At 37.7% G+C, this 17,665-nt stretch overlaps 1 protein-coding gene across 4 annotated transcripts; it reads left to right on the top strand.

Annotated features, from left to right (window-relative positions):
• The first annotated feature begins 391 nt into the window (after positions 1-391).
• On the top strand, positions 392-17,627 carry LOC106074783 (uncharacterized). Of its 4 annotated transcripts, none has more exons than XM_056019808.1 (7): positions 392-479; positions 6,014-6,112; positions 7,907-8,024; positions 13,010-13,078; positions 13,890-14,743; positions 15,011-15,065; positions 16,721-17,627. In XM_056019808.1, exons 2-7 carry the CDS (start codon positions 6,014-6,016, stop codon positions 17,143-17,145), a joined length of 1,620 nt encoding a protein of 539 aa, XP_055875783.1. In that variant the 5' UTR covers positions 392-479; the 3' UTR covers positions 17,146-17,627. The 4 variants fall into 4 exon arrangements, with proteins under 4 accessions (XP_055875783.1, XP_055875798.1, XP_055875787.1 ...); XM_056019823.1 differs by lacking the exon at positions 392-479 and adding an exon at positions 3,621-3,798; XM_056019812.1 differs by lacking the exon at positions 392-479 and adding an exon at positions 3,621-3,932.
• The last annotated feature ends 38 nt before the right edge of the window (positions 17,628-17,665 follow it).

Below are 17,665 nucleotides of genomic sequence, written 5' to 3'. Positions count from 1 at the left end.
AAAGATATTAAGTTTTCAATTCATTTAAGAAAAGTACCCATTTCAGTGCTATCTACACGGCTGAAGATGCAAAGGTGATCTGTTGCTAAGGGTGTTATGTCGCCAACATAGCGACCAGCCGATTCTACTTTCCAAATCTAATGTCAGGTACTCAGGGGCGTCCTAAAATTCCGTAATGTTAAAATTTTCAGTCTTCACTGACATTTAAACCCGAGACCCTCGGTTTTGAATACAAGTGTTTTATCACTCAGCCACCACGTACGTTTCAATTCGTGTGTGAACGTAGAATTTCGGCTGACATTTTTTTTTACGAGCCTTTTACACCCACGTCCTAACCCAACTTTTCCTTATCTCTGCGGGGCGACGTCAAATGTGGATCACCCCTTAGAATAACGATTTTCTAATGGTTAGCTTATCAGAAACTTATCAGGGTCTGTAAAGACCTTACCCAAAATATCACCAGCTCAACAATTTTTAAGGTAATAATTTCTATCAACTAATGTGCGTATTCTGCGTATTGAATTTGAGATTTATTTAATAATAATGAAAAAAAAAGGTAAGCACGACAAATCTTAATAGTCACAAAAAGTTAATATACATTTTTCTTTGTATGTAGTACAACCTATATATGATGATGTGAAGTGCTGAACAATAAGTAATACCAGTGGCGTACCGTACTATCAAAGGATTTGGGGGCACGGGTGGCTTGTTCTCAGCATTTTGACATTCGACATCATGATATGAGATAATTTACTTAAAAGTTAAATGTCTAATGTGTGGGATACATGCAACATGGTCAATAATTTACATAACAACTATTAACAACATGGATAGCAAGATAACATTTAATGTAAAAAAAAAACATTTCAGATACTCATTAAATGAGGGCCCGGGGGAATTTCAAATTTGGACACCCCCCTTCCCCCTCCCTAGCTACGCCACTGAATAATTCTCACATATTATTAGCATATTGCATTTGGAAAGGCAACATTGAGTACCACATTTTTTAAAAGAAAATAATAATTATAGGCTTGACTTCGTTCTGAGGCCGCATGCAACCAGGTGCTCACTTGCCTTATAGCTGACAGAAAAAAAAAAGCCAAACCAATGGATAGTCCTGACCTGGGCATGTATGTATGTATGTGTGTATGTGTGTGTGTATGTGTGTGTGTGTGTGTGTGTGTGTGTACACACACATAATTAATCTTTATTATATTCTGACCCTTTCGGAAGACGTTTATTGTTTATTGTAGACTCCCCGCCCTTGCTAGCAAGGGGGTCTGGGGGAGTTCGCGGAGCTCCCCCAGCGCGGGGCGAAGCCCCGCCGCCGGGCACTATTTCTGGTATTGAAAGCCAACAAAATGCATATTCTGAGGTATCTACAGTGCATTATATTGCTATTAAAAAGTTTTATTTCAAAAACCTAATGTGCTATTCTTGACTATTCTGACTTAGACCCTCTCGACGCGCCGTTCGGCGCATTTTCCGGCAAGCTGTTTCCGCAACTCTTATTTTGCTTAATTCATTTTGTGTGAGAACATGTCCCGCAAAACCTCATGCGACGCTCTGTCACGACCTTACTAAGGATTCGACTCCCAGTTTGGCATATGATTTCTTTGATTTAGACCCGATCTCTATGACTGACTCCTAAAATCTGTCTTAGCCATCTTTGTTGAGATACATTTAATGATTTTCAATTTCGGCAGAAGACTATTCACACTTTATTAATGGAGCCCAAGCCACTGGTAGAAATTTGTAACCTTTCTTGACTACGCTCTTGGAATTACATGCCTGTATTCTGCTTTAGATTTTATATCGAAAAGGAAAGTTTTTTCGTCAAATCATCTGTTGAGGGGTTTTAAACTAAGAAATCTCTGGAGTTTTTTTTTTTTTTGTTTTTAATTCAAAACCCCATTTAGCTACGATCATAGAATTTGGTGACTATAGTTTGCTTTAAAAAATATTGAAGAGAGAGGTTTTCAACTCTAAACGCTCTGTAAGGGAATTTTAAACTCAAAACCATCTGGAGGGGTTTTAAACTTTAAAGAAAAAGCCACCTGGAGGAGGGGGATTTACACTCAAAACCCCTTTGGCTACGCTCATAGATTTTATAGTGTGTAATTTGCTTTTTTTTATATTGAAGAGGTACTTTTTAGCTTCAAACCCCAACTGGAAGGGGGGGGGGTGAAACTCAAAACCCCTTTGGCTACGCTCATAGAATTTTGAGTGTGTAATTTGCTTTTTTTATTTTGAAATGGGGGTTATCGTAAATTTTGGATGGGGTTTTAAAACCAAAATCTTCTTCAACTGTGCTGTTGGAATTTGGGGATTGTTGTTTGCATTTTTTTTGTTTTGTTTTATCATCATCATCATCAAACTCCATTAGAGTGAGGGCTTGAGAGGCTCAAATCCTCTCTTGTTTTATAGAAGAGGAGGATTTAACTGCAAAAACCTCTGGTAGGGGGTTTAAAATTCAAAACCCCCTGTAGGGAAAAGAATGGTACTCTTTTTTTAAATTATATTTATTATTTTATTAACGGAAAATTTTAATTACTTATACCGGTAAAGTTTAAAATCTCATTAAATAACATACAATTACAGTTTAAAATTAGATCTAGTAACCAATAAAATAGAAATGAAATTGTTGGAGTTTTAAGAAACATTTTACCTGCATAACTATTTTATAGTGTAAAATACATGCTTAACTAACCATGCCGATGTGCTATTTATTTTTGTCTGACCACTAAAAATACAACTAACACTACTGCATAACCGTTAAACGCGCAAGGGGAAAAAAGGGTGGTCCTGTCGTTATGGACTGCACACTCAGTACACTATATAGGCCTACACGTGTACATCTATCTGGCCAGGTTGTTAAAATGAGTCGGACACACCGTCCATTTACTTTCTGGGCTGGGAGGGTCTGTAACTATTTTAGTATAAAGAACATGCTTTACTAGCCATGCCTCGTCTACCACTCCACATTAATGCAAACACTATTGCATAACGCGTAATGAAAAAAATGCAGGGTAGTCTTGTAGTATCATCAACTACACACGTACAGTACACTAGGCCTACGTGTGTATGTCTAGATGACCAGGTTGTTAAAATCAGTTGGACACAGTCTATTTACTTTATGGTCAAGAGAGGGTGTGGATTAAGATTTCTTTTTCTAGAGTAGGTTATTCTAATGCTTTGTCGATTCTTAGATCTCAATAATAAGTCTTAAGACTATAGAAAGGGTGTAGTTGATGTTCCTGCAGTTTAAAAATCATTGTTTGCCGCAACGACTTGATCAAAACCACTAAATATAATGACCTAACTCATTAATCAGATTCCCACTATTATCAGAAATTAAACACCACCACGTACGTGGCTCATAAAAAAATTCGGAACAATCCCATTCATAATATTGCATAGAAGCTTTTAGCAAAAAAATGTTTAACATTTGATTATACTGCTACTTTCAATTGCAAATATTTAATGCCATGACGTCTAACAGCAATCTTACTTTACCCTCTTCAAATGCAGACTGACTATAAATAGCTGTTAACTGCATCATTTTTTTGATAATCAAAGTTATTGATATCACATGACCAGAAAACAGGGATGTGCGCGGCGCGGCGCCTTCACGGAGGTCACGATGTGCGTCTCAACCCTGACCACATGTTGAAAAGTTGCACAACACCAGTCGCGGACTGATAGCGTTAATGTGTTTGCGGTCTACGAATCAGGCAAATCACACAGGTCAACGGACAAGGGGCAGTATTAGTACACACAACCACGACCCGAGTTACGGTAATGTAATCGAAAGCCTTCACGGACGAGAGCCAGCGTGTAACAAAAGCAGTCCAGTCCTAGGCAGCAAACAGAGAGACTATATAGTAGTGTTTAGTGTGCAATTCTGTTAAGCACAATAGAAAGCATTTCAAGTTAGTGTTCTATTGGCTGTTAATGTATCTCTGTGATTAAACCGCCATATTTGTTATTTGAAAATGTAAGTGTTAGATGTGTTGTGCTGACCAGTGTTTACAGAAGGCATGATAGAGGAAAACTAACGTGTATATTTTATTATATATTTATATTGTGGTGACACAGTTATTGTACGATATGTGTGACACACGGTCAAGAGAAGTGTTCCTGTGTGCGCTAATAATATATATATATGGATTATGGTGTACCTGTCCCGTTGGTAGACTGGACAGTTAGTCACGTGGGTGTGTTTGTTGACAAGGTGTAACTTGAAAGACTTTGATAGTGAACTTATAATTGTGTAAATACAACATTCGTAGGCCTATTACATATGTGTGTGTATGTGTTTTTAGCGGCCCCCGAAAGTAGTAAAGAAGACCCTATTAGTTTTGTGTGGTCTGTCTATCTGTCCGTCCGTCCCGTTTAGATCTCGTAAACAAAAAATATAGTGAAAATCCGTCATTATAATATTATAGACCATTCAAAGTTCTGGGCTAATTTTTTTTCTTTTCTGAAAGTTAGTGAAAGCTAAAAATCTAATGTTTAAAATCAATTATGCAAGCAGCGTATTCATAAAAATACACAATTTTTACAACTATTCACCATTAATAGTAACAAACACAAGAGGCTTTTTAATAAGGGAGATATCCATTTATGATTTTTACAACACATTTATGCAAGCACTTTTAGATTTTTTGGTCAAAAATTATTATTATTTTTTTTTACATTTGTATTGCTAAGTTAGGTGAGTTCTGTCATATGAAGTACTACATTTACAAAAAAATGTTTACTTTTTTTTTAAAGAGAAAAAAAAGTTTCTTGAAGCTTTTAATAAGAGATTGACCCTTTACAAAAAAATCAGATCATTTAGTATTTTAGATAATCATTATATGACATCATTTAGGCCAGATCCCACATTTAGCTTCACCTTCACTTTCACCTATGATACCTATCCCTTGCTCTGCTGGACCATTGGGGCACCACGCATGATCTGTCAACCATCTTTCTCCATTCTTCTTTGTCAATTCAATTTTTTTCTGAAAATATTGAAACCTGCCTTTTTACCTACCAGGGTGGACCACTTTGGGGGCGTATTTTGAGTTTGTGTTTCCACACAGACTTTCTTTGTAACCTTGTTAGTACAATAGGTAGAGTGAATTTAGGTGAATCTGTTATTAGTGTTATGTACATAGCTTTCCTTTTGTTTGTTGTTGGATATTGATTTTAATCTGCTGCTCAGCATTAAATTAAAAAAAAAATTAATGAACCATTTCATATTCTTCTATGACTAATGACTACATATATGTCACCTAATTGGCATTATTTTTGATGTTATTGAAAGTTATTATACTCAGCACCTATTACAAGTAATCAAATGCACAAATAATATTAATAATGCATCAATCTTAGAACCTTGCTCAGTTAAACGAATAAAGAAAACATCTAACTAGGGCCGGATTTAAGTATTTGGTGGCCATAAACAGAATTTGTGGATGTCTGTACTTTTAAAAAAATATTTAAATACAAAAAGCGCAAACAAATACGTGTTTAGAATTTATTTTTTAGATTTCTTAGATAAAAGTATCAGGGTATTAAGTGGCCAGGGGATGAAAAAAACAGTGGATAAAATATATGGCAGGGAATTAAATGATTATGATATGAAGTGACCGGAAATGAAGTGATCGGTGATGATAGACAGGTAGACTGGGATGAACTGATAGGTCATAAAGTGACCGGGAATTATTGATAAGGATGATGGGATGGGGATGAAGTGGCAGGGATGATTGTCGGGGTTAAAGTGACAGGGGATGCTTGATAAAGATGAATTTACCGTGCCGGGGATGACTGACAGAGGATGAAGTGACTGCGATAAAACGACTCGAATGAAGTGACGGACTGGCCGACTGGGGATGAAGTGAGTTATGGAATTTCTTATTTCTGCATTCAATATTTACTAATGCACACAGATTTAAATCTTTCTTATTGGCTTTGTCACACGCTTTCATTTTCACCATTTGCACTTATCAATGGCTTATTTCAGATGAGAACTCAGAAACAGGTCAAGACTATTGCTTCACAGCTTGAGGTTTTAGAAGAGCTACGTGACCAGCTGGAAAAAAACATTGATTATATTAACTCTGTAATTATCTAATTTCTTATCTATGCACATATTAGAAACTTTTTTTTTTTACCTTATATTATACACCATATAAAAAACCTCAAAATGCAACCTTTTACTAAAGTTTTACTGCACCTCAGTCAGCCATGCATTATTAATATTTAGTGTGTGTGTGGGGGGAATGAATGTAGTAAAAGGGAGAGTAGAACTATAGGGCATTGGCCTAGACCTGGACATAAGAAAGGGAGAGTAGAACTATAGAGCATTGGCCTAGACCTGGACATAAGAAAGGGAGAGTAGAACTATAGGGCATTGGCCTAGACCTGGACATAAGAAAGGGAGAGTAGAACTATAGGGCATTGGCCTAGACCTGGACATAAGAAAGGGAGAGTAGAACTATAGGGCATTGGCCTAGACCTGGACATAAGAAAGGGAGAGTAGAACTATAGAGCATTGGCCTAGACCTGGACATAAGAAAGGGAGAGTAGAACTATAGGGCATTGGCCTAGACCTGGACATAAGAAAGGGAGAGTAGAACTATAGGGCATTGGCCTAGACCTGGACATAAGAAAGGGAGAGTAGAACTATAGGGCATTGGCCTAGACCTGGACATAAGAAAGGGAGAGTAGAACTATAGGGCATTGGCCTAGACCTGGACATAAGAAAGGGAGAGTAGAACTATAGGGCATTGGCCTAGACCTGGACATAAGAAAGGGAGAGTAGAACTATAGAGCATTGGCCTAGACCTGGACATAAGAAAGGGAGAGTAGAACTATAGCGCATTGGCCTAGACCTGGACATAAGAAAGGGAGAGTAGAACTATAGGGCATTGGCCTAGACCTGGACATAAGAAAGGGAGAGTAGAACTATAGAGCATTGGCCTAGACCTGGACATAAGAAAGGGAGAGTAGAACTATAGAGCATTGGCCTAGACCTGGACATAAGAAAGGGAACTAGTGGGGAGAAACTGATGGTGGGGAGGTGGAAGAAAAAATGGGCAAATGTTATGTTATAATTTTTTAGATAAGTTAGCTAGTTATATGTTATGATGTGTTTTATAAGTCAGTTAGTTATATGTTATAATGTGTTAGACAAGTTAGCTAGTTATATGTTATAATGTGTTTGACAAGTTAGCTAGTTATATGTTATAATGTGTTTGATAATTTGGCTAGTTATATGTTATAATGTGTTTAAGTTAGCTAGCTATATGTTATAATGTGTTAGACAAGTTAGCTAGCTATATGTTATAATGTGTTTGATAAGTTAGCTAGTTACATGTTATGATGTGTTAGATAAGGACACAAATGACAGAAATCAAAGTAAGACAAAACCGAATGACAATGTTGACGGGGGTAGAAAGAGGGGGAAACAAAGTGATCTAGTAAGGAGCAAGGACACCGTGAGTAATATGCACCTCATTGAAGATTGCATCTGCATTTAACCCAAACTAAGAACGTGTGGTTAACTAGTAAATACTTATGAATACTATACAGAAAATAGTGCTTCAGTTTTTTTTTTGTTAGTAAAAAGACTATTGCTTGTTTTGTTTTAAGGAAATCTATGTATTTTTTAAACATCGTTTCTTAGCACCGAGTGTGTATTTTGTTAATAAGTTGTCTTTTTTATATGTGCATAGTGATTAATTAATGAAATATTAGTTCTAATTTTTTTGCTCTGATATTACATAAATTATTATTTGTTTGAATTAGATTTTTTTTTAATAGATATATTTTATTATCTTTATCCAACTTATCATTATGTAGAGAAAATAAATGATATAGGAATAATCAGTTGTAATTTTATGCAATTTTAAAGGTTCTACACAAAGGCAAAGAATGGATTGACGAGACGAACAACGAAAGTTTTGTGAAAATCAATCAGTTCCTAGTCACTGAGACTTCTGAATGTTTACGGCGATGTGCCTCCATTACAGGTATGTTAAAATTACTTTTGTTTGCGTGTATAATTGCTTATGCCAGACTTTATGAGTGGGCTTGTTGTGGCAGCCATTTCATGAATATGTAAACATTCAAACAACTTGCCAAGTTTTTGAGACCAGCAGATTTATTGCTTAATTTGTGTAAGACCTTTGACAGCCTGTTCTGTGACGTATGGAGAATGCAACCAAGGTTTTCTTTCTTCTTCATTTTATTAATAATGTTTCGTAACTTGCTTCCATGGCTACGCTTCCTGTAACAAGCTGACATTGAAGGCATAAAAAGAATAAAACACTTACACAATATCTGTTGCATTGCCTGTTATATGTTCACCTCAGATTAAGAAGGTTGACAACAAGAGTTTCAACAAACAATGTGGCGGTTTAGTTATAAATACATCAACAACAGCCAATAAACACAATTGGCTACACTAACTTCAAATGCTTGCTACACTACAGAACTGCCTAACTAATCACTATAAGTCTCTCTAGCTCATACAGCTACATTTTCAAGGACTCACTTTGTATCACACAGTCCTTACTGCCTTGCTGTCTTGGACTCAACTGTCCTTTCTAACACACTGTCCCTTGTCCGTGAAGGCCTTCGATCACATCACCACAGCACGGGTCATTGAGTCATACTTGCGTGTAGTAGCAGTACTGTTCCTTGTCTATCGACAGCCGTTGACCTGTGTGATTGACCTGAGTCGTGTGTGTCAGCTGAACCTACAGTTGGACTGTCGTTTGAATTTATCGATGGTCCCGGGTTCAAACCCTGCCCGCTCCCATTCCCCGTCGTCCTGCGGGAGGTTTGGATTAGGAAGTAAACTATCTTCAACTCTGAAGGAACATCCAAAACATGTTAAACATTTTACAAACAGTTAACCATATTGTGCCACTAATAGGGTTATAACAATATGGTAGTTTGCAGCACATAAGAGTGGCTGAACTTCCGCTTATACCGAACTGAATCGCCACCTACTGCTCTTTTGGACAGGTCAGCTGTGAGGAGAGGAGGAGTACTACGATGGACGATATAGTTCTGACAATAGCTTTTGCCCAGGCTTTCATCTCATTGTGTCTACGAGATGACTGATAGTCCTATCATAAGCTATCCGATAAATAAAAAGGCCTAGAAAGAATCACTGACCTTCTAATTGGGTATAAAATGTGCTGATTCACTTATATTCTAAAAACGGCTAAAGACTTCTTTGACATTCTGATTATGGCTGTCATCTTCATCATCATCATCAAACTCCATTAGAGTGATGGCTTGAGAGGCTCAAATCCTCTCTTGCAAAAGCCCTGGACAGAAACCCTGCTGTCTTGCGTAGTGCATGAATGTCGCCATACAGTTCGAGAATTTTGGGTTTCCCAGACCTGTCGAGACGGAGATCAGCAAGTCTGGGGCAGTCAAACAAAATATGAGGCACGGTTTCCTCTTCTTCCCCGCAGCGAGGACACCGTGAATCGAAATTTGGCCATAGCCGCGAGAAATATGAGCCAACAGGACAGTGGCCTGTCCTGCACTGTGCTATAATAGCTTGCTCAGGCCTGGACAGCCTCCACCACGGGGAAGTGCGGTCAGGGCGCCTCATGCGCTCCCAGACTCCACTGGATTTTTGGGACTTGTCCCAGCACTCAAACCACTTTTCCATTTCTGTTTTTTGTATTATAGCCAGGGCTTGATGAAAGCTTACAGCCTGATCAGTGGGTGGAATTTGCCCTCCCTGGTGGGCCAAAGAGTCTGCGATTGTGTTGCCAGTCACACCTATGTGACTCGGTACCCACTGCATTATTACAGGGGTGCCATAGCGTTGTTTGATGTTATTTGAAGCCATGATGAGAGTGTTGATATTGGTGGGCCATGGTCCGGGGCTTTGCAAAGCATGTAGTACAGATTTTGAGTCAGTGACCACAACAATCTGTGTTGCCCTCAAATGTCCCTCGCCGAGTTGAGAGTCAATGACTTTTAAGGCTTCACAGACTGCCATGGTCTCCGCATCAAAACTGCAAACACTACCACAAGGTCCAAAGATTTTGACTGTGTGAGAGCCAAGAAAGTCGATGTAGGCTCCATAGCCTGCTCTTCCAGAATCTATTGATGCCGATCCATCAGTGTATGCAAAAATAGCACTGGGCTTGAAGGTATTAATGGTCTCCAGAGCTAGGATTTGAAGGTCGTTAGATGAACGGCTTTGCTTAGTGGCATTAGGGTCTACTAATTTCAAGCGTATGTCTGGGGTTGTTGGGCGACACCAAGGGGGAAGGGGATGAAAGCGTTGAATGTTTTGTCGGTTGGTGGAGAGGCCAGCTTCGTCAGATAGTCTAGTGGCATGATGCATAAAAGACTGCATCTGGATACGTCTTCTGCATCTCCAACCATCCACTAGTTTTCTAGCTGGGAGGTATTCATCCAGCCTTTTATACCGCTCATAGCAGGTCAGTACTGACCTTTCCCTCCTAAGGGTTAGTGGAGCTATATTAGCCATTATTTCAGCCGCATTCACTGGACTTGTCCTAAAGGTTCCACAGACAAATCTTAGTGCTTGGGACTGTATTTTATCAAGTTGTTCAAGAGCAGTCCTAGAGCCATAAATTTGCACAGGTAGGCTGTAGTCTATCTGTGATCGGACTGCTCCTAAATACAGGGATCGGAGCATGTCTGCTCGGGCTCCCCACTTCGTGGATGCCAGCTTCCGCACAATGCAAAGTTTCCCTGAGGCCTTTCTTACAACATCCTGGATGTGCTCACACATTTTTAGTTTGCGATCTAAAGTTACACCAAGGTACTTGGGTAGCTTTTCCATGCTGAGAGCCACTCCGTTGAGGGAGAGCTGGAAAGGTTGCCAGAGAATGCCAGTCCCGAGCGTGAACAGAGAATAGACCGTCTTGGAGGTGTTTATTTCTAGCCTCCATTTTTGTGTGTATGAGCAGAGCGTATGGAGGTCTTCTTGAAGCACTTTTTGTATAGAGGTTGCGCTCCTTCCGGATTTCCAAAGGACAATATCATCAGCATATAGCAGCTTTTGGCATTTTAGCTGAGCCGGTAGGTCATTTATGAAGGCCGTGAAAAGGGCGCATGACAGGACGGAGCCCTGGGGGAGGCCGTGCTCGAGGGTCATTTCCCCTGAGACTTCTCCGTACATCCTTGTTCTTATTGTACGCTCTTGTAGGAAGTCTCTAATCCAGTAATATATCCGTCCCCGCACCCCCACGGCTCATATCTTATGAAGCAAACCAGGCCGCCATACTTTATCATATGCCTGTTTTAAGTCAATGAAGACTGCGTATGTGCTTTCGGTCCTTTGGAATCCATCTGCTACGCTCTGCACAAAGATGTTGACTTGGTCTATAGCGGACATTCCAGCCCTGAAACTAGCCTGTTCTGAAGCTATAAGACGGGCACTCTCAAGGTACCAAACCAGACACTCATTTACCATTTTTTCAGCCATCTTTCCCACACAAGATGTGAGTGAGATGGGCCTGTAGCCCTCAGCAGTGGAAGCATCTTTTCCCTTTTTTGGTATAGGAATAATGGTGGCACGTTTCCAGGCCCTGGGCAGATGGTCCCAGGTTCTATTTACGAATGCCAAGAGCACGGCCCTTCCTTTCCCCCCTACATGTTTAAGCATTTTGGGGGTAATACCATCCGGCCTGGGAGCCTTTTTAAGCTGGCATTTCCTTATGGCAGCATTAAGCTCGCCTATCGAGAATGGGGAGTTCATCGTTCCCTCAGCACTTTCGGTCTGTGGTTCCTTTCGGTCTTTTTTTTCATCAGCTTTGCGAGCTTTATCAATGGCTTTGGACATTGGGGACTTCTTGGCAGCCTTGTTGATCTTGGCAAAATATTTGTTCAACAAGGTGGCAATTTTCTTTTTCGATGAAATGGTTACCCCACTCGGTGAAGATAATGGGGTTGCTGTTTTCGTACGCCCAGCATTTTCGAGATTTCTCAGAAGACTCCAAGCCTTAGAGCTATCCCTTAGGTTTAACCTTGCACAGGTGTTGGTCCAACGTTCTCGTTTTTCCCTGTTAACAGACGTTTTGACTAGTAGGCTAAGTCTGTTGTATTGTTTGGGTTCTTTTGGACCTTTTTGTATGCCCTTCTCCGGGCCATAACAAGTTTGTTGATTTCAGCCGTCCAAAAGTTTTTGAATTTTTTACAAGGGTAAGTTCGAGGAATAAACCTTTTAGCCATGCCCAGGATAGCTGTTGTTATTTGACGGTACACAAGGTCGACAGAGCTAGACTCTACATTGATTTTTTCAAGGGCATTTTCGACAGCTGTCTTGTATCCTTGCCAATTAGCCTTACTATAGCACCACTTTCGTGGTTCTTTAGTGGTCTTGATGTTCATTTTAGAAAGAGTGGCAGTCAGTAATATTGGAAGGTGGTCACTACCAATATCGTCTAGTACTTGATAAGTTATGACAGATTCCAAATTAGCAGAGACTAAAGAAAGATCTGGTCGTGATAGTGAACCATTGCTAGCATGCAGAAGAGTAGGAGGAGAGTGTTTATTTTGCAAAAGAAAAAGGTTAGTAGAATTGCACAGGTCATGAACTTTTTTACCAGACTGATCAGTGTCATCATAGCCCTAGGAAGGTGAATGGGCATTTAGATCTCCAGCTATGATAGTGTCTACAGTTATTGTTTCTCTGACATCTAAAGCCAGTTCTTGTTTTGGTGGATTATAAACATTGATGCAATTGAAGGTCTATTATTTTTCCAAATTATGGCTGTAGGTACTGATAAACAGAAATTATAATGTCAGCTTATTGTGATGAGTCACAGATAATATTATGTTAGCTTAAGTTGCTGATTTGCGGATTTTTTAAATTTTGGTTAAAGGTATATATCATGTACTTGAAATTTCTGATGTGCTCATTTCTAATAATTTCTTTATTCAGAATGTGCTTTAAAACACGTTTTGCGATTAAACAGCATATAAATGTCAAGATCTATTTCTTATTTTACAGATGATGAAGATATGGCTGAACCTGTTGACAGAAATACAACTTTAAACGAATATAACACAAAAGATCAAGGTTTAGTAAAATATTTATCTTTATTTGTAGTTCGAACCTAATTCAAACATCATGACACAAATATGAACCAAACAATATGACACAAATATGTCACATACACGAATCAAACAAGATGACACAAATATGACACATACATGAATTAAACAACATGACACAAATATGACACATACCGGTACACAAATCAAACATGACACTAATATGTCACATACACAAATCAAACAAGATGACACAAATATGACACATACATAAATTAAACAACATGACACAAATATGACACATACATGAATCAAATATGACACAAATATGACACATACATGAATCAAACATGACACAAATATGACACATACTGGTACACGAATCAAACATGACACTAATATGACACATACATGAATTAAACAACATGACACTAATATGACACATACATGAATCAAACAACATGACACAAATATGACACATACATGAATCAAACAATATGACACAAATATGATGCATACATGAATCAAACCATATGGCACAAAAACATAAAACAAAAATCATAACACAAAAAGAAACATGAAAAATACATGACTTTAACATCTCAAACATGACAAAAAAAAAAAAAAATCAAATATCATGGGGAAAAAAAACAAGAATCAAATAACATGACAAAAACATAAATCAAATATCATGGCAAAAACATGAATCAAATAACATGTAGAAAACAAGACTAATACATGACAAAAAGAATAAAAAAATGACAAAAACTTGGAAACATACCACAATACATATTGACTACAGTCTGTAAGTTAACTTTTTTCTCTCTCTTATACAGATGACAAAGAGACTGTCCAGAAAACTCACAAACTAGAAACCATGGTAACGACTCAAGCCAAAGACATGAAACTGTTGAAACACCAGCTCAAACAGCTAGTCAAACAAAATGAACGAAAGTCTAAACTTCAAGCAGAAATGGAACAAAGTTTTCATTTCAAATTTGAGGCGGTAATGCGAGAACTGGAGGCCGCTAGTAACTTTATGTCACATCTCCAGAGTCAAAATGAATCTTTGTCGAGCCAGGTCATAGAAATGTTCAAGTTAGGCAGTACACCCGATGTAACTGACCGACTTCATAGTGTAGAGTTATCGGTTACTGAACATAATACAAAATTAGAAGAGCTACTGCTTCAGGAGAGATTAACAGAGAACAGTATTCTTATCAAGGTTAAAGAGTATCTGGCGCAAAGTGGGTCATTAGATGATCAAACTAAATGGGTAAAGTCCTTTTTTGCCCAATTGGCTAATGATGTGAAACATGTGAATGAGTCTTATGGCCAAGTACAGAAGTCATTGAAAGTCCAGGAAGAGAACTTGAGAAGTTTAGAAAAACGTTTTGAGGACTCAGAAAAACTTAAAGCAAAACAGTTGCAAGACCTGGAAACAAAATCCCAACCTAAATATGAATCAGCCAATGCCTTAAAGTCTCAATCGGAATCCATAACAGCTAATTATAAGCAAATAAATACAGACTTCAAACAACTATGTCTAAAATTCGACAAGCAGAAAATAGAAACAACAGACCGTTTATTTCAACTCTCAGCCACAAATATTTCTACGGCTGCATATATGAAAGAACAGATTAAAAAATTCGGCGTTATGGAAGCTAAGTTAGCCACAATAGATAAAAAGGTGAGGTTAATATTCATATATTAAAAAAATATTTTGATTTGTTTAGATACTTGGAAAGGGGTCATTACGGGGCCAACAGCTGGACAGAAAACATAATGACATATCAACTTAGGTGTTGCTTTGTCCATAGAAGAACTTTGATTAAAAAAATAATATTTTGTAACAAATAGCTCATTAAAAAAATAAAACCAATAGTTACATTGTATGCGTTTGTGTTTACTGCTGGAAAATCTTACAATACTGGTATATAACATTTTTTTTTCATAGAATAATGATGTATCAAGTCAAGTAGTTCAATTGTTATCAAGAATTCTCCATCTAGGTATGTTGTTCATATGCTATTTCATTTGGTTTTATTGACAAGATTTTCGTTTAGATTTGAGTAACAACATTAATCCCTATAAACTATTAGACACATAGAAAGAGATAGATTTATAGAGAGAGATGGGTAGATAGATAGATTTATAGAGAGAGATGGGTAGATAGATTTATAGAGAGAGATGGGTAGATAGATAGATTTATAGAGAGAGATGGGTAGATAGATAGATAGATTTATAGAGAGAGATGGGTAGATAGATAGAGAGAGATGGGTAGATAGATAGATTTAAGCTACACTGAACATTTCACTCGCCTCGCCCATACCTATCGCTTGGTCATGACCTACCTTGTTTTTTATTTCTGCTGTCTTCCATCCTCATATACTCTCGTACCGTCCTAATGAGCCCAAATATTTAAATTTAACTTACAATCTTGGTTGCGCTTTACTTGTCAAATAGTTAGAACTTTTTTAACACGTTTTCAATTTATAAGATATTTAAATGGGACACACAGATAGATCTTCCCATCTGACTTCTGTTTGGGAAAGATCCAAGCAGATGTAAATTATTACATCCCTATTACCGATCACTTATATCCCAAGGCTGTCAGATTAGAAATGAGGCCAATGGCCGAGCCCATCAGTGAATCTCACTAACACTAGTGAGCACATAATATGTAGAAACATCATAAACCACTTAGACAAACATAATGTCCTTTTTCCATACCTACATGGCTTTAGGAAATATAGATCATGTGAAACACAAATAATAGGTCTAATTGATGATTTTTCAAAAGGTTTAGATAACAGTGAGCAAATAGTTGCTATCTTACTAGATTTTTCCAAAGCTTTTGACAAAGTTCACCACCATAGTTTGCTTAAAAAATTAAAATATTTTGGCATTGACAGTGGATTAAAGATTTTCTGATAGGGAGAGGACAAACTGTAATAATAAATGGCTCTAAATCAACATCAATAACAGTAAACTCAGGCGTATTTCAAGGAGCAGTCTTAGGTCCACTACTATTTTTAATTCACATTAATGATTTACCACATTGCATTAGTTCAGGAACAAAAGTCAGATTATTCGCAGATGATTGCATAATATATAGAGCAATACAAACAACACAAAATACAGAAATTTTACAAAGAGAATTAGATGAATTACAGAGCATGGAATGGGTTGGCTGAGCTAGCCTTGAAAATCAGTGACTTGGCAGAATTTAAGTCATTGGTTAATATGCATGACTAAATGCTTGACGCTTAGGGCGCAATCATCTTCTTTTTTGAAGTAACGTCTGTATTATATAAGATAAGATCTCCATATCCCATAATCATTCTCTGTACCACATAAGCCGTGAAGGAGTCCTCAATAACAACGGTCCTTTGAGGAACTGTGTGTGGACAGTGACATGTTTGTTGAGGCTTTCTTCCATCCTCACCAGTGCAATAGACTCGGTCCTTAAGCACCCTACCAATGGTTCTTTTTTGTTTCCCTATTGGCCTAATCGTCTCCTATAATGACAGTTTCCACCAAAGAGCCACGTTAAGGCTGAAGAAGCATTGCTCTGGATAGATAGTTACAAAGTTTGGGGTTTGGTTATCATTAAATTTTTTAAATTAACTTTATAAAAAAAATGGTTATTACTTTATTCTAACAGAATCTAAAGAGACACATGAAGCTTTTTGTGTTGAACTGGGAGAGAACCTGGAGATTGATGTGAGAAAAGACCAAATATTTCCCTTCTTCAATCAAAGAATCAACCTGGCATCCAGCCAATCAAAGAATTTTGACACCAACACTGGCATATATATAGCACCTTGTAATGGGCTGTATTTAGTTTGTCTGAAACTGGAAACTCTCAATGACTTGAAAGTGACATTTAATGTCTGTCGCAAAGACAAACACAATGAAGACTTGGCGGCATTTTCCAAATGTCTGTCCAAGGATATAATTGGGCTTGATATAGTTGCTCTAGATCTGAACAAAGATGATCAGGTTTATGTCAGATCAAATGACAATTATTTGGGTTTGCAATTGGGAGCGAATTCCAGTTTTTCTTGTGTTTTGCTGAGTAAATTTTAGAGCCGACCATCAATAAATAGTTTTGTTATTTTCATCATCACTAGTGTCTTCACTTAAGTCCTCGGAGTATGAGTTTGAAAGGCTTCAATTCTTTCTTCTGCAGTAAACAAAAATATTGTGGTTGTACGTAATGCTTGTAAGTTTTTGTATAATTTTAAAGAATGAAGCTTTCCAGAAATGGCACATTGGAGTTGAGAAAATGAGGACTAGTAAAAAGAATATTGGACAAGGTTTCCTCTTCCTCCCCATAGCGGGGGACACCGTGAGTCTTAGTGAGACAGACTAATATTTCGAACAAGCAGCCTGTTTATAGACAAGTTATAAGACTTATGAGTTTTGATACATTCAGTGTTGTTTTTTTATAAATAAATTGTACATAATTATATATGATTAAATATATATATACATAGTATTTAAAATAATGAACTTTTTGTAGTCTATCATATTTTAATAAATCATACATACATGTATGTACAAATAAATGCAACCTACGTTTTAGCTAATCAATCATATTCATGAA

This window comes from Biomphalaria glabrata, chromosome 1 (assembly GCF_947242115.1).
Source record: "Biomphalaria glabrata chromosome 1, xgBioGlab47.1, whole genome shotgun sequence".
NCBI classification, from domain to species: domain Eukaryota; kingdom Metazoa; phylum Mollusca; class Gastropoda; family Planorbidae; genus Biomphalaria; species Biomphalaria glabrata.
The sequence above is the reverse complement of the archived record's forward strand: the minus strand, read 5'-3'. Positions and strand labels throughout refer to the sequence as shown.